The sequence below is a fragment of the Dermochelys coriacea genome, chromosome 28 (assembly GCF_009764565.3).
Source record: "Dermochelys coriacea isolate rDerCor1 chromosome 28, rDerCor1.pri.v4, whole genome shotgun sequence".
Classification (NCBI taxonomy): Eukaryota; Metazoa; Chordata; order Testudines; family Dermochelyidae; genus Dermochelys; species Dermochelys coriacea.
Window position 1 is genome coordinate 176,627 of NC_050095.1, and position 15,272 is coordinate 191,898.

The following is a 15,272-nucleotide window of genomic DNA, read 5'->3' on the forward strand; positions in this document are numbered from 1 at the left end:
TTCGGGCCCGTCCTCCAGTTTCTCCAGGTGGGTTTGAGTTCTGATCCCGGCCAGCCCGGGGTCACGGCGGGTTTGATCAGGGCCCCTCCGCGGAAAATAGTGACTGGTTCCGGATCCAGGACTCACCCACCCTCGGGCCTCATTTGGGCCCTTTGCGGGGCGGGGGGGGGACCATTCTGGTCACTTAGGGAGGGGAGGGGGCTGTACAGGGGCGGGGTCAGTGCAGAGGGGAGGGGGTGGTTGAGGGGAGAGGGGGCAATGCATAGGGGAGGGGCCGCTCCAGGGAGGAGAGGGGAGGGGGTGGTTCGGGGGGGGGTCCGTGTAGGGGGCGGGGCCGGTTCAGGGAGGGGCGGGGTCAGTTCAGTGGGCGGGGCCGGTGCAATGGGATAAATGCCCCTGAGCTCCCAGCCCCACCGCTCCTAGCCCGGTCCGACCCGGCCATGCCGATCCGCTTCGCCCCGCTGCGCCTCCCGCTGCGGCGCCGGCTGCAGACCGCCGCGGTCCTGCAATGGGTCTTCTCCTTCCTGGCGCTGGGTGAGGGGCGCGGGGGGGTCCGGGGGGGCTGCGGAGGTGGGTGTGATGCTCAGGGGGATCCCTCTAGGGGAGGCTCTGCAGGGGGATGGGGTCGTCCTTCCCCCCCCAACACCAGCTCCCCCTGCCCTTCCCGGACGCTTGGGTCCTTTCTCTTCTGGAGTGGGGGGGGGAAGCCCCCCCTGCAGCCTAGTGACCCGGGTATGGGGGGGGGCGCGCTAGTTATTGAAACGCTGGGAGTTAAGCTTCCCTCCCATACTGACTGGGGGGGTGTCTCCCCTGGGGGCCCGCCCTGTCCGCTGTGGGGTGTCTCCCAAGCAGGCTCCCTGCTTGGAGCTCTGTGGTGGGGGTGTTAACAGGTGCAGAGGGGGTGCTGAGATATGACCACCCCCAGCGCTGCAAAGCGCCCCCTACTTGCTGTGGGGGAGGGGTCCCTGGTGCTGCACTCTGAGGTAGTGGGGGGAGTGGTGCCCCCTGCCCCACACCCACCCCTGGGGCTGGTATGTGCCCCACATCCCCCAGCGTGACTCTGGTCCAGTTTGGGAGGGGTCATTTTTTTTGGGTGGGGAGGGAAGTAAGCACCAGCCCTGAGTTGAGGGGTGCATGGGGGAGTGGGGCAGCAGGTGTCTCCCTGGGGGGGTAGTGGGGCTGGTGCATTGGGGGGCAATGGGAGGGTGGGTACAAGGGGGATGCATGTGGGGGAACAGCCCTGAGTTGGGGGTGCCTGGTGGGGGGAGTGGGGCTGGTGCATTGGGGGGTAATGGGGGTGGGTACAAGAGGGATGCATGGGGGGAGCAGTCCTGAGTTGTGGGGTACATGGGGGGACTGGGGTAGCAGATGTCTCCTGGTGTGGGGGAGTGTGGCTGGTGCATTGGGGGCAATGGGGGGTTACATGGGGGGGATATATGGGGTGGAGCAGCCCTGAGTTGGGGGTGCATTTGGGAGAGGGGGTGCATGGGGGAGCAGCCCTGTGGTGGGGGTTTAGGTGCATTGGGGGGCTGGTCCCTAACTCCCCTCTTCCCCCCCCAGCCCAGTGCTGCCTGGCCCTGTTCCTGCTGGCACTGCTGGGGGACCTCTGGCTGCCCGCCCTGCTCTACACCGCCTGGCTCTACCTGGACCGGGAGACCCCGTCCCGTGGGGGGCGCCGCTCGTCCTGGGTCCGCAACTGGGCCGTCTGGAGGCACTTCCGAGATTACTTCCCCATCACGGTGAGACCCCGAGCTGCCCCCCTGGGCCTGTATCGCATCTCTCCCCCCCGGTGGCCCTTGGGTGGAGGGGTCTGCTCCCTGGGCCCCATATCGCGTCCCCCCCGGTGGCCCTTGGGTGGAGGGGTCTGCCCCCTGGGCCCTGATTACATCCCCTCACTCCCCAGTGGCCCTCGGGGAGATGGGTCTGCTGCATCCTGGGGGGCCCACCCTACAGTGTCTTGGCACCCCCGGCTTCCTCTCCCCTGCTGCCCTGTCAGGGACCCCCCCATCTCAGCCCTCCCCTCCCCTCTCTCCGCAGCTGGTGAAGACGGCACCCCTGGACCCCTCCCGCAACTACCTCTTCGGGTTCCACCCCCATGGGGTGCTGGTGGCCGGCGCCTTTGGGAACTTCTGCACCGAGGCCACAGGGTTTGGGGAGCTGTTCCCGGGGCTCAAGCCCCACCTGCTCATGCTGCCCTTCTGGTTCCGCCTGCCCCTCTTCCGCGACTACATCATGAGTGGGGGTGAGAGCGGGGCCCGGACGCCTGGGTTTTCTCCCCGGCTCTGGGAGGGGAGTGGGGGCTGGTGGGTCAGAGCCGGGGGGTAGGGAGCCGGGACTCCTGGGTTCTGTCCCAGCTCTGGGAGGGGAATGGGGTCTAGTTGGGGGGGTGGGGCAGCCAGGACTCCTGGGTTCTCTGCCCAGGCACCATGGTGACTGTCATGTTCTCTCGCTCCAGGTTTGGTCTCCTCGGACAAGGCCAGTGTCTCTTACCTGCTGGGCCAGGAGGGCGGGGGGCAGGTGGCTGTGATCGCTGTGGGGGGCCCCCCTGAGTCGTTGGAGGCCCGGCCCGGGGCACTGACCCTCCAGATCCTCAGCCGCAAGGGGTTCATCAAGGCAGCCCTTCAGCATGGGTGAGTGAACCTAGGGGCTGGGACCCAGGGTGGGGGTTGGGGGGTGCAGCTGTGGGAAGGGAATCGAAATGGCTCAGGTGCGGGGGACGCCTGGGGGGGGAAATGGAATTGATCCATGGGAGGGGGATTATGGCATGGGGGGGCGGGGGATGGGGTTACAAAGTGGAGGGGAGGGTTTGGGGGCAGTGGGGCTGCGGGAATCCTGAGGGCTGGACATGGAGGGGAGGTGTGGGGGGCTGGGTGAGTAGAGTGGAGGTGGGTAGTGTCAGGAGGGGCACAGATCTGGGGGAGTGAAACTGGGGGGCAGTGGTTGGAGGAGTGGGGTGCATTGGAGAGGGGCTGTCAGGTGGGGCACAGATTGGGGGGCAGTGGCTGGAGGAGTAGGGTGCATTGTGGAGAGGGGGTGTCAGGCAGGACAGGGATCGGGGGGCCAGTGGCTGGAGGGGGGGCATCTGGGGGAAGCGTCCTGGGGAGAGCAGCAGGTGGTGCATGGGGGGCCAGGATATGGGGGGTGGGGGCCAAGCGTCCGGGAGGCTCCCCCTGACATTCCCCTCTCCCCGCAGCGCTGCCCTGGTGCCAGTTTTCTCCTTCGGGGAGAACGAGCTGTTCCACCAGGTGCCGAACCCCCGGGGCTCGCTGGTGCGGGCCGGGCAGGAGCGGCTGCAGAAGCTCATGGGGCTGGCACTGCCCCTCTTCCACGCCCGTGGGGTCTTTCAATACAGCTTTGGGCTGCTACCCTTCCGCAGCCCCATCCACACCGTGGGTGAGCTGGGGAGCTGGGAGCCAGGATGCCTGGGTTCTCTCCCCGGTGCTGGGAGGGGAGTGGGGGCTGGTGGGTCAGAGGTGGGGGTGGGGGCTGGGAGCCAGGACTCCTGGGTTCTCTCCCTGCAGCAGCTTTGGGGTGATGAAGGGCTGTAGCAGGAAGCTGTCTGCCAAGGGTAGGGGGGATGGTGGTGGGGGGGGCAGGGAGCAGGATGAGACCCCAGCTGGTGGGGGTGTGGGTGGAGGGGTGTGTCTGTCTGCAGCTGTTCTCTGGCCTAGGCTCCCCTCCGCCACCCCCATGCCCGTCCTGGGGGATCAGGACTATTGCCCCATAAGGCGCCAGGCTTTAATGGCGCGTCTCTGGGATGGGCTGGAAGCTGGGGGTGGGCGGGGGCCCATCTGCTGCTAACCCAGTCTCTTCCCTAGTGGGGGCACCCATCCTGGTGCCCCGGATGCCCGTCCCGTCCCGTGAGGCCATCGACCAGCTCCACGCCACCTACCTGGAGCGGCTCATCACGCTTTTCGAGGAGAACAAGACCAAGTACGGGGTCCCCCCAGAGAAACACCTCAACCTCATCTAGGGGCGCTGCCCCCCAGAGCCTGCCACAGCACGCCAGGACTCTGATACGGCGGGTGGGGGTCAGACCCTGGGGGGAGCAGCAGGGGGGCTGCTTTGCTGGGGGGAAACGGTTCTTATTGGGGGGGACCCTCCATGGGGTGTCCTTGGGGGGGGGCTTGTTTTTGTTCCCCTTCAATGGGGAGGGGCCCTACAGGGGAAACTTGAAGAAACCCCAACTCCCTGGGCCAGGCTCTGCCACTCTTACCCCCTCACCCACTTCTTGCCCCAGGGTCTGGCTGCCCATCTCAGGGTCCCCCAGCAGGGGTGTGGGGCTGGCTAGGGGCTGTGGGGTGTGCTTCCTTGCTCTCAGGCAGGGGGCAGAGACTGCCCTTTCTCCTGCAGACCCCCGCCTCCAGATTCGCCTTGCTGCAATAGGGCAGCTCTTGTGCAACTGTGGCCATGGGTCCCAGGGCTGTCTGGGCTGCATCTGCCCCCTGGCCCAGCTTGGTGCCAGCCTCCTCCCACCCCCCTGCCCCCCGGGTTACTCTTTGAAGTGAGCCTTGGCCAGACTGTAACCCCAGCCCCATGGGGCGTGCAATAAACAACCTTCCTGTGCAATCGGCTGGTGTTCTCTGTGTGGGGGAAGGGGCAATGGGGCAGGGGGTGATGGGCTGCCGGGGTTTGTGTAGGGAGGGGAGCGCTGCCTCCACCCCCGCCCCAGGTCACACAGCAGCTTGGGGGGAGAACCAGGAGTCCTGGCTTCTAGCCCACCAGTCCCCACTCCCCTCCGGAGCTGGGGAGAGAACCCAGGAGTCCTGGGTGAAGGGCTAGCCCCTTGCCCTGAGGTGCTCAAAGGCAGCAGGGGCTGGATGGGCCCAGGCCCCTCTGTAACCAGCCAGCCCCAGAGCAGGAGCTGGTTAAACATTTATCTTTCTGCAAACTCAGCCCAGGGCTGGGCAAAGGGCACCCGCAGGCAGGGTGGGCATTGAGAAACCTGGGTGGCACGGCACAGGGGCTGGGGACACCAGCTGGGGAGCCAGGACTCCTGAGTTCTCTCGCCAGCTCTGGGAGGGGAGAGGGGGCTGGTGGGTTAGAGCGGGGGTGGGGGGGTGCTGGGAACCAGGACTCCTGGGTTCTCTTCTAACTCCCTGGGTTCTCACTGCATTGCATCCTTTTTCTTACGAACATGAGCTGCCAACCTAGGTTAGCCCAAGGTCCGTCTTGCCCTGGGTCTGATGCCAGCTGGTCCCACAGCTCCAAGGGGACAGGGTAATGGTGGAGATCCCCTGGGCGTCTTGGCCCGGCATAGGGACAGCTGGGCCGTGGGGCCGTGTCCCTACCTCTCTTGGCTGACAGCCCTCACTGGAACTGATCTCTGTGGCGGTTGACCCCAGTCACCCTGTCCCTTGGCAGCGAGTCCCACAGGTTAGTTGTGTGGCCAACCACCACTTCCACTGCTTTGTGTTTAAACCTGCTGGCGAGTGCTGCCGGATCAGGAGGAAATGACAGGCCAGGTTTTACAGCCCTGTGTCCTGTCGTCATCTCTTTTCCCCCAGCCCGGCAGCCCCGGTCTTTCTAGTCGCTCCGTGGACAGGAGCTGTTCCCTGGTCATTGCCCTTTCCCTGGCCCGCTTGATCCTCTTTGGCGGGGGGGGGGGGGGGGAGAGACACCGCAGCCAAGGGGCAGGTCTGCCCTGCCAGGGCTTTATGGTACCACCACGGAAATCCTCGGCCGAGGGGCCCATCTACCGAGGTGTCCTGGCTGGCTTGAAGGGGCACGAGCGCCTCCTAGTGGCTGATGCCAAAACACCTGCTGCTGGGCAAAATATCCCAGGTCCCCAGCCCTGCTTGTTCTTTACCCAGCCAGCTGCAATTGGTGGGGAGGGGGGCTGCCCCTCCCAGGTTTCTAACTGAGCCCCTCTGCAGCTGAGGCGGGGCTGGACTGCAGCCGCTTCCCCTGGGCTTTAAGGGGTGGCACCAACCACAAGTGCCAGCTCCCCCTAACAATGGGGCTCCTGCGGGAGGGGTGGGGTGGGTGGGGGAGGTGGTGTGCCCCCTGCAGCTGGGGTGGGGCTGTGTATGGGGGTGCAGTGGGTCAGGAGGGGCCCTGCACCCCATACACAGCCCCACCCCAGCTGTGGGGGGCATCCCTTACTCCCCCCGGGCCTCAGATCTGGGCTGGGCACCAAGGGGTCTCCCTGGGTTTGGCAGCAGCTCGTTAAATACTGGGGAGAATGAGGCACAGACAGCGGAAGGGACGTGCCCAAATTTAGCAGAGCTGGGGAGGGAACCGAGGAGTCCTGGCTCCCAGCCCCCCCTGCTCTAACCCACCAGATCCCACTCCCCTCCAGAGCCCGGGAAAGAACCCAGGAGTCCTGGCTCCCAGCCCCCCTGCTCTAACCCACCAGCCCCCGCTCCCCTCCTAGAGCCCAGGAAAGAACCCAGGTGTTCGGTCTGCGAATCTGTCCCTGCCCCCCCCTCCACCCCCGCTTATCTCCTGCCCCGCCGGTGTCTCATGTTGCTCCTGGGGCCAAAGTGCGTTGTCGTGAGTGGGACGTGGATCCGGAGCGGGGAGCAGGCCCCCAGGGTGTGGACCTTGTGGTGAGAGCCCCATGCTGTTGTGGGGGGGGGGAAGCTGGGAGATGGGGGTCAGGCTTGGTGGGAGGGGTTGGTGGGGGCAGGAGCTGGGTGAATCGGGGGGGTCAGTTTCTCCCCCCTCCCTGGGTGTTGTGGGAGCCAGAACTCCTGGGTCCTACCCGTCCATTCCCCGAACACCCCCCAGAGCTTGGTCAGCCCTCCCCTCCATCCCCCACACCTCTCCCTGTATCTGTCTGCCTTCTGCCCCCTTCCCCCTGGGGCGCATGTGTCCTCATGCAGTGGTGGGGGTTGTTTGTAGGGCAAACAGCCCCCATGCCCTGTCTCATTGCCGGGACTGTATAACCAGCCCTGTTCCCGCCCCCCCTCCCCCAGAGGTGGCTGCATCTCGGCACCGGTGGAGCGGTCCCTGCATAACCAGCTCCCACACCCCACAGGTGGCTGCATCTCGGCACAGGGCGAGGAGTCCCTGGGTGAGGAGGTGGCCGGCCAGGCCTGGGCTCTGTTCTCTCCTCCCAGCCGGGGGCTCCGTGGACCCAGGCTCCCCCCAGCAGGATGGCGGGCGCTTTGAAGAAGCACCTTGAGTTGCTGAGTGTGTTCCAGAGTGTTATGACCTTCCTCTTCTTCGGTGAGAGGGGCCTGGGGGCGGGGGGGGGGGGCTGACTCCTGTGATGGGGGGGTCCTTCCCCGCTCCTGGCAGAGTGCAGAGATCACCAGTGCGGGCAATGCAAACCGCGGAGAGGGGAAGGGGCAGGCTGCTGGCGCCTCTGTGATGCGGGAGGCGGATGGTGCCAGGTAGGCCTTCACAACATCCCCTGGCAAGGAGTTCCGCAGGTTAACAAAGCACTTCTTCTTGTTTGTATTAAACCTGCTGCCTGTTAATTTTGTCAGGTGACCCCCTGGGTCTTGTGTTGTGGCAAAAGGTAAAGAACACTTCCCTGTTCACTTTCCCCACGCTGGTTTTATAGACCTCGATTGTATTTCCCCCCCCCACCCCGGTGTCTCTTTTCCAAGCTGAACGGCCCCTGTCTTTTTAGGCTCTCCTCGTATGGGAGCCACTCTGTACCCCGATCGTCTGTGCTGCCTTTCTCTGGACCTTTGCCAGCCCCACTAGTGGGTGTGTTTTTGGTGAATTTGCAGGCAGGATTCAAGATGTGGGCGTCCCACGGATTTATAAAGAGGCAACATGAGATTTTCTGTCTTATTCTCTCTCCTTTTCCTAACGATTCCCAACTTTTTCTGTTTGCTTTTTGGACGGCCGCTGCACAGTGGGTGGATGATTTCAGAGAACCAGCCACAGTGACTCCAGGATCTCTTTCTTGAGTGGTCACAGCTAATTTTGGGATGATGTTTGCCCTTGTGCTTCACTTTGCATTTATCAACGCTGAATTTCATCTGCCGTTTGGTTGCCCAGTTACCTAGTTTTGAGAGATCCCTTTGCAGCTCTTCCCAGTCTCCCTGGGACTTTATTATCCTGAGTAGTTTTGTATCATCTGCAAATTTTGCCACCACTCTGTTTACCCCTTTTTCCAGATCATTTATGAATATGTTGAATGGGCCTGGGCCCAATACAGACCCCTGGGGGACACCACTATTCACCTCTCTCCCCTCTGAAAACTGACCATTTATTCCTCCCCTTTATTTCCTATCTTTTTACCCAGTTACTGATCGAGGAGGGGACCTTCCCTCTTATCCCCTAACAGCTGACTTTGCGTAAGAGCCTTTGGTGAGGGACCTTGAAAATCGAAGTACACTATATCCGCTGGATCCCCTTGTCCACGTGCTTGTTGACCCCCTCCAGGAATTCTAGTAGATTGGTGAGGCAGGATTTCCCGTTACTAAAACCCCAACAAATTGTGTTCCTCTCTGTGTCGAATTCTGTTCTTTACTAGAGTTTCAGCCAGTTTGCCCGGTGCTGAAGTCCGGCTCACCGGCCTGTAATTGCCGGGATCGCCTGGAGCCCTTTTTAACAATCGCCGTCACGTTAGCAGCCTGCTGGTCCTTTGGCCCAGCGGCCGAGTTAGCTGACAGGTTACGCGCCACTGTTACGAGCCCTGTGAGTTCCTGCAGCTCTGGGGGGGTCCCCACCTGGGCCTGGCGCCGGAGGGCTGTGATTGTAGAAGAAATGGGTCAATCTCTTCACTGAACACCTCAGTGTGGGGTCGGCCCTCAGCTCTGTCCTCCCCCCAGGTGCCTTCTTCACGTCCCTGCTGTTCTACCTGCTCTTCACCCGCCTCTGGGCCATCTCCGTGCTGTACTTCGTGTGGTGGGTGATCGACCGCGACACCCCGGAGAGAGGTGACTGTCCCTGCCCCCCGACCCCGTGCCCTTCATTCTCCTGCCCCCCTGAGCCCGCCAGTCCCCGCCCTGGGGCTGGGTGGGAGTTGGCACCCCCCAGAGGAGACAGGCCTCGGGCCCCATTCCCTGCCCCCCATTTCTCCCCGCAGGTGGGCGGCGCTCAGACTGGATGCGACGCTGGAGAGTCTGGCAGCATATGACTGATTATTACCCTATCAAGGTAACGGGGGGCAGGGGGTGTCAGAGGGCATGTGCCCAACTCAGGGGGGCAAGGAATGGGGCAGGAGGGTGGGATGGGGCAAGTGGGGGAAGCAGTGGAGGTAGGAAGAAGGGGTTGGGGCAGTGGGGCTGGGACAGGGGGTGGGGGAAGTGGGGAGGGCAGAAGAGGTAGGAAAGGAGGGTGGGGGGGCTGGGACAGGATGGCGGGGTGGGGGAGAAATCAAGCAAACCCAAGAGGGGTGGGTGTGTTGGGGGGAGGGTGTTGTACCAGAGTCCGAATATTCAACCCCCGCCCCGACTGTCTGTCTGTGCAACCCTCCCCCGCCCCGACCGGCTTGTGTGTCTGTCTGTCCAAATTGTCCGTCTCCCTCCCCACCCCCCCTGCTCCCCCCTCTGCCCCACACTGACTCCTGGCCCCTGACTCCCCATGTCCCTCTCTGACCTCTGCCCCCCTGCAGCTGGTGAAGACGGCGGCTCTGCCCCCCGACCGGAGCTACGTGCTGGGCTCCCACCCCCACGGCATCATGTGCTCCGGGGCCGCAGCCACCTTCTGCACCGAGGGCCCCGGCTTCTCCCGGCTCTTCCCCGGCCTGCGGCCCAGCCTGGCGCTGCTGGCGGGGCTCTTCCGCCTGCCCCTCTACCGCGAGTACATGATGGGCTTCGGTGAGGGGCCAGCCCCCCGGGGGCTCTGCGGGGGCAGGGACAAGGGGGGATGAACATGGCGTCCCCCCACCCTGGGACATGGGCTCGGGGGGCGAAGCCTGTACCTGCCCCCCTCCTCCATGGCCGTGTGTGTGTTGGGGGGGGTCTCTCATCCCTGTGGGGGTAGCTGGCCTTCTGGGCTTTGCCCCTCCCAGCTATAAAGAGTTTATTTGGGGGGACTCCCCCGCCCCATGGCCCCCCTCCCAGGGCCCCCTGCATGTCCAGGCCCCTCACCCGTTGTGTGGTATTGACCTGGTGTGATGAAGTGGGACTGTTCTTAATATTTTCTCTGAATACTGTGTGCCTCAGTTTCCCCTATGCAGTTCTTAAGTATCTAGGTGGTGGGATAAGGGCGTGTGATTGTTCCATCACATCCACCTCACCGGGACTGGGGGGACACTGCTGTGCCAGGGGAGTGGTACTTGTTCCCCCCCCCTTTTGGCTCCCTATGCTATGGGATGGGTTAATTGCCCCCTGGGGTGGAGCTGGGGGAGCTGCTGGCTTGTTCCCTGGGGCAAAGGAGTGTTTGACCCAGAATGGGGGGAGGTTCAGCCCCTCCTCCCCCCCGCCCCACAGCTCACTATCTCTCTCTTCCCCCCCTCCCCTCCCAGGGATGTGCCCCGTGAGCCGCCCTAGCCTGGATTTCCTGCTCTCCCGGCCCGGCAACGCAGTGGTGATCGTGGTGGGGGGCGCGGCAGAGTCGCTGGACTGCGCCCCCGGGCAGCACCGTGTCACGCTGCAATGCCGCACCGGCTTCGTCCGCCTGGCGCTGCAGCACGGGTGGGTACTAGGGGGCAGGGGGGGCGCGAGGGGCCAGGCCGGAGCATTGGGTGGGTGCATTGAGACAGGGCTGGGTGGGGGCACTGGCACCTCGGGCGGGTGAGCTGGGGCCCGGGGCGGGGGCTGCCTTGCTGGGGGGCACACCATGTCGGGTGCCAGGCCGGTGCTGCTCCCCCTGCTCTGACCCTCTTTCCACCCCCCACCCCCCGTCTTGTGGCAGGGCCGCCCTGGTTCCTGTCTATTCCTTCGGGGAGAACGAGATCTTCCGGCAGCTCGTCTTCCCGCCGGGCAGCCGGCTCCGGCGCCTGCAGCTCCGCTTCAAGGACCTGACGGGCTTTGCGCCCTGCTTCTTCTGGGGGCGCGGGCCGCTGCCCTTCCCCTTGCCCATCACCGTCGTGGGTGAGGAGACTAGGGAGGGGGCGCTGCCCGGCCCTGAGCCGGGCGGGGGAATCCTAGCCCCCTGCGGGGTTATCCCAGCCACCCCCCCACTAACCCCTTGCATTCTCTCTCTCTCTCCGCAGTGGGGAGCCCCATCCCTGTGCCGCACCGCCCCCACCCCACCCGTGCCGAGGTCGCTCACTACCACAAGCTCTATGTGGGGCAGCTTTGCCAGCTCTTTGAGCGCCACAAAGTCAGCTGTGGAGTGCCAGCCTCCTGCCAGCTCACCGTGGTCTAGGGACCCCCGGCCGGGCCCCTCTGCCCCCCATCCTGCCGGCTCCACGTGGCCTAGGCCCCTTCTCCGCTACTCCCGCCCCCCCCGCCAGTTCAGCATCAGCGGGGGATGCCCCGCACCTGGTCCACAGGGTCCTGCCAGTTTGACCTCGTCTCGGGCTCCTGCAACCCCCCCATGCAGGCCCTTCCCGCTGTCCGGCTGGCTCAGGGTCACCTGCCTGGCTCTCTGCCCCCCAGCTGGGCCCTCAGGGCTGGGCTTGGGTCCCCACCTTGTCTCCCCGCTGGGGCAAAGCCAGTTCCTGCCCTCAATAAAAGCTCTGAGAGTTTATTTTGCACCTCAAGTCTCCAGGGATTTGTATGAAAACTAGACACCTGAATTCCCCCCCCCCCCCCCAACCGACCGAGATCAGGATCCCCCTGTTTTGCTGGTCGCTGCCCAGACCCCATCCCCGCAAGGTCAGGCTGGAATTAAGGATTTGGGAGTGACAAATGGGGGGGGGGTTATTCCTGTGTGCACAGACACCTGCTCCTCCCCCAGAGGGCTGGGCTGTGGGGGAGGGGGGGTTGCTTCTCTGTGAGTTGTGGAAATTTCATCTGAGTCCTGGGAAAGTGGGGCGCGGAGGGGGGGGCTGGGGGAGCTCTGTGCCAGGGGCCATGAGGTGCTAGGAGCGGGGGGCGGGGCGGTGGCACCTTCCCTCACTCCTGTCCATCTCACGATGCACCGGACGCCTGGGTCCCTTCCCCCTTCATGCACCGGGCTCCTGCCCCCCACGCACCGGACGCCTGGGTCCCTCCCTTCCCCTTCATGCCCTAGGTTCTCCCCTTCACCAGATGCCTGGGTCCCCCCCCTCCGCCCCGCCATTGCACCTGCGTGTGCTTTTGCTTTGCAGCTACGTCACCTCCGGGATTCCCCCCTCCCCGCAGCAAACGTGGGGGGTGGTTGGAAAAAGAGGGGCTGTGATTTGGGGGGACCCTTCAGAAAAAAGGGGCACCCCTCCCCCCCACCGCAGGCACCGCTGGGATTCGAACCCAGGATCTCCTGTTTACTAGACAGGCGCTTTAACCAACTAAGCCACGGCGCCGGGATGCTAGGCTGGGCGCCGCTCGCCCCAGCAGCCTGCTGGCTACGCGGGGGGAGGGGGGCCGCAATCAGGGTGGGGGGGCAGCATTTTGTGTCTGACCCCCCCCCCCCCGGCCCCTTCCACACCTCATGGCCCCGGTGTCCCCGCTGCTGGCTGAATTGGGAGTCAATCCGGATTGACACCCCCCGCCCCCGCAGGAAACACCAGCAGCAGCCTCTGGCCGCTCCGGATCCCGCCCGCTTTGCACCTCGTGTGGAGGAAGCCCCGAGCCTGGCCTGGCTCGGGGAGGGGGAGTTATGGGGTGCGGTTAGGGGGGCCCTCTGCGTAACCCAGCGCCCTGTCCCCGTCTGGGACCCACGCCCCCAAGGCGGGCAGTTTACATGTGGCTGGCAGAAAGGGGGGGCGGGTTTCGGCCCTGGTGGGGATCACACTGCGTGTGGTGCCCTTGGGAGCCCGCACACCTCACCCACCCCGGAACTGTGAATGGGGCATTTGTCTTAGCCCGGCGGGGCTGGGCACAGGAATCCCACTGCTGGCACCAGAAGTCCCCCCCGCTTCCCTGAAGGAGGAAGCCCCCCTGGCCCCGCCACTTCCCTGGCAGCTCCGCTAATGACCCTGTTGCTGGGTAATTAGGACCAGGGACAAAACACTCATTAAAGAGCTGCACATGCCTGGCCTGGTGATTGGGGGGGCCCATGGCTGGGCACGTGACGGGGGAGGCAGAGATAAGGGAGGGGAGTGGGGGTAGGACCCCACACACAACAGGAGACTGGGGGTGGGGGATGGATAGGACAGCCACTGACCCCAGAGCACCAGGTCCTGTGTGTTGTGTTGTTGCATTTCACAGCCCCAATGTGTGTGTCCTGCATTGCTGGGCCCTAGGGCCATTGCATTGGGTTGTGGTGTCGGCTGTTGTGTTGCATTTCACAATCCCCATCTGTCGTGCGTTGCATCATGTTGTGTGTTGTCTCCCATTTCACATACCCAGTGGGTGGTGCATTCAACCGCACACTGTCTCGGTATGCAACACAGCAGGCTATACCACAATTCACTGCAACACAACAGCCTGATGTTGTACGCTAGAGTGTTGTCTTGCACATCACAATATTGTGCTGTGGTACACTGTGTCGCAGTGTGTGTGGGAACCAAAGGGTGTCATGTGTGATGGTGTGTTGAATAATAGTGCAGTGTGTTGTGTTGCAGTGTGTAGAGCATTTTATGTTACGCTGTCTGTGTTGGGGGGGGCAGGGAGTCGTGCTGTGGAACGTTGGCTTTGTTGTAGTTTTACATTGAGTAGGACACTGGTGTGTGTGTGTTGGATTGTATTGCAATATGGAGGACATTGTGTTGTAGTGTTGCAGTATGTGTGTGTTGGAGTAAGTTGCGACATGTAGGCCATTGTTGCAATATGTAAGACGGTGTGTTGGACTGTATTGCAGGGTATGTGTTGGATTGTGCTTAGTGTTCCAGTGTGTGTTGTATTGCAGTAGGTAGGACAGTGTGTTGCAGTGTGTAGGTTGGGGTGTTGCAGTTGCAGTGTGTGTGTGTTTGTGTGTGTTGCAGGGTGTGTGCTGTAGTGTTGCATTGTGTGTATGCCGTGTGTTGCAGTATGTAGGATGGTGTGTTGCAGTGTGAGTTGTGTTGCAGTATTTAGGTCAGCATGTGCTGTGTTGCAGTGTGCTGGATGATGTGTTGTGTAGCAGTGTGTGGGTCGGGGTGTTGCAGTGTGTGTTGTGTTACAGTGTATATGTTTGAGTCTGTTGCAGTGTGTAGGAGGGTGTGTTGTGTTGCAGTGTGTAGGACAGGGCTGGTGTTGCAGTGTGTGTTGTGTAGCAGGATGTAGGAGGGTGTGTTACAGTGTGTGTTGTGTAGCAGTGTGTGTTGTGTTGGGTTGCAGGGTGTAGGACAGAGAGTTGTGTAGGAGGGTGTGTTACAGTGTGTGTTGTGTAGCAGGGTGTGTTACAGTGTGTAGGACAGGCTATGGCAGTGTGTAGACGGTGTGTTACAGTGTGTGTTGTGTAGCAGGGTGTAGAATGATGTGTAGCAGTGTGTGTTGTGTTGGGTTGCAGGGTGTAGGACAGAGTGCTGTGTAGGAGGGCGTGTTACAGTGTGTGTGGTGTAGCAGGGTGTAGGACAGGCTATGGCAGTGTGTAGGACGGTGTGTGTTGTGTAGCAGGGTGTAGAATGATGTGTAGCAGTGTGTGTTGGGTTGGGTTGCAGGACAGAGTGCTGTGTAGGAGGGCGTGTTACCGCGTGTGTTGTGTAGCAGGGTGTAGGACAGGCTATGGCAGTGTGTAGGACGGTGTGTTACCGTGTGTGTTGTGTGGCGGGACGGGGGGTGGTGTCGGGGGAAAGGGGGGGCCCTTCTGTAAAAAGCAGCCGGGCCTGACCCCGACGTGATTCGAACACGCACCCTTCTGATCTGGAGTCAGACGCGCTACCGTTGCGCCACGAGGTCAGCTGTGGTTAGGGCTGGAGCCGGGGCTCTTCCAGGCTTGGGGCGGGGGGAGGGGCCTATCCGGATGGGGGAGGGGTGTGTGTAACCAATGTGGGGGAGGTTATGGGTCAGGGAGGTAATGGGGGGAAGGGGGCTATAGGGAGAAGGAAGCTTTGGGGGCCAGGAGGTTGGGGGAAGGGGAGATGCAGGGGGTACGGGGCAGGGAGTTTGGGGGGGAAGAGGAGGGGCAGGGGGTACAGGCAGGGAGCTTGGGGGGGCATGGGGTATGGGGCAGGGAGCTTGGGGGGGCCAGGGGAGAAGCAGGAGGTACGGGACAGGGAGCTTGGGGGGAAGGGGTTTAGGGGTAGGGGAAGGGAAGATATAGGGGGTTAAGTGGTCTGGGTCTGGGGAGGGAGGGAGGTGATGGGGGTTGCGGGGAAGTGGGGGCCCGACAGGCTCAGGACTCGGGATCGAAAGTTGGGGGGCAGGCCCAGGTCTGAGCTGGGGTGGGAAACTGGGGGTGACAGTTGTGGGGGG

General features: G+C 63.1%; 2 protein-coding genes and 2 non-coding genes across 4 annotated transcripts; 2 read left to right on the forward strand and 2 right to left on the reverse strand.

Moving 5' to 3' along the window:
* Nucleotides 1–336: 336 nt before the first annotated feature.
* Nucleotides 337–4,025, forward strand: LOC119849334 (2-acylglycerol O-acyltransferase 2-like). The gene is made up of 6 exons (XM_038386270.2): nt 337–534; nt 1,561–1,739; nt 2,038–2,242; nt 2,456–2,630; nt 3,194–3,393; nt 3,819–4,025. Exons 1-6 carry the CDS (start codon nt 441–443, stop codon nt 3,971–3,973), a joined length of 1,008 nt encoding a protein of 335 aa, XP_038242198.1. The 5' UTR covers nt 337–440; the 3' UTR covers nt 3,974–4,025.
* A 2,093-nt stretch (nt 4,026–6,118) lies between these two features.
* On the forward strand, nt 6,119–11,512 carry MOGAT3 (monoacylglycerol O-acyltransferase 3). Its single transcript, XM_038386271.2, has 8 exons — nt 6,119–6,551; nt 6,983–7,173; nt 8,736–8,843; nt 8,993–9,063; nt 9,521–9,725; nt 10,376–10,544; nt 10,765–10,943; nt 11,066–11,512. The coding sequence occupies exons 2-8, from the start codon at nt 7,101–7,103 to the stop codon at nt 11,218–11,220; spliced, it is 960 nt and encodes a 319-aa protein (XP_038242199.1). The 5' UTR covers nt 6,119–6,551; nt 6,983–7,100; the 3' UTR covers nt 11,221–11,512.
* A 712-nt stretch (nt 11,513–12,224) lies between these two features.
* On the reverse strand, nt 12,225–12,298 carry TRNAT-AGU. The gene has a single exon. It is a non-coding gene; the product is annotated as a tRNA-Thr (tRNA).
* A 2,386-nt stretch (nt 12,299–14,684) lies between these two features.
* Nucleotides 14,685–14,756, reverse strand: TRNAW-CCA. The gene has a single exon. It is a non-coding gene; the product is annotated as a tRNA-Trp (tRNA).
* Nucleotides 14,757–15,272: the final 516 nt, after the last annotated feature.

Coding starts and splice junctions, on each gene's coding strand:
- LOC119849334 (XM_038386270.2), top strand. CDS start 441: ATGCCGATCCGCTTCGCCCCGCTGCGCCTCCCGCTGCGGCGCCGGCTG. Junction 535..1,560: donor CTTCTCCTTCCTGGCGCTGG/GTGAGGGGCGCG, acceptor TTCCCCCCCCAG/CCCAGTGCTGCCTGGCCCTG. Junction 2,631..3,193: donor AAGGCAGCCCTTCAGCATGG/GTGAGTGAACCT, acceptor CTCTCCCCGCAG/CGCTGCCCTGGTGCCAGTTT.
- MOGAT3 (XM_038386271.2), top strand. CDS start 7,101: ATGGCGGGCGCTTTGAAGAAGCACCTTGAGTTGCTGAGTGTGTTCCAG. Junction 9,064..9,520: donor CTGATTATTACCCTATCAAG/GTAACGGGGGGC, acceptor GCCCCCCTGCAG/CTGGTGAAGACGGCGGCTCT. Junction 10,545..10,764: donor CGCCTGGCGCTGCAGCACGG/GTGGGTACTAGG, acceptor GTCTTGTGGCAG/GGCCGCCCTGGTTCCTGTCT.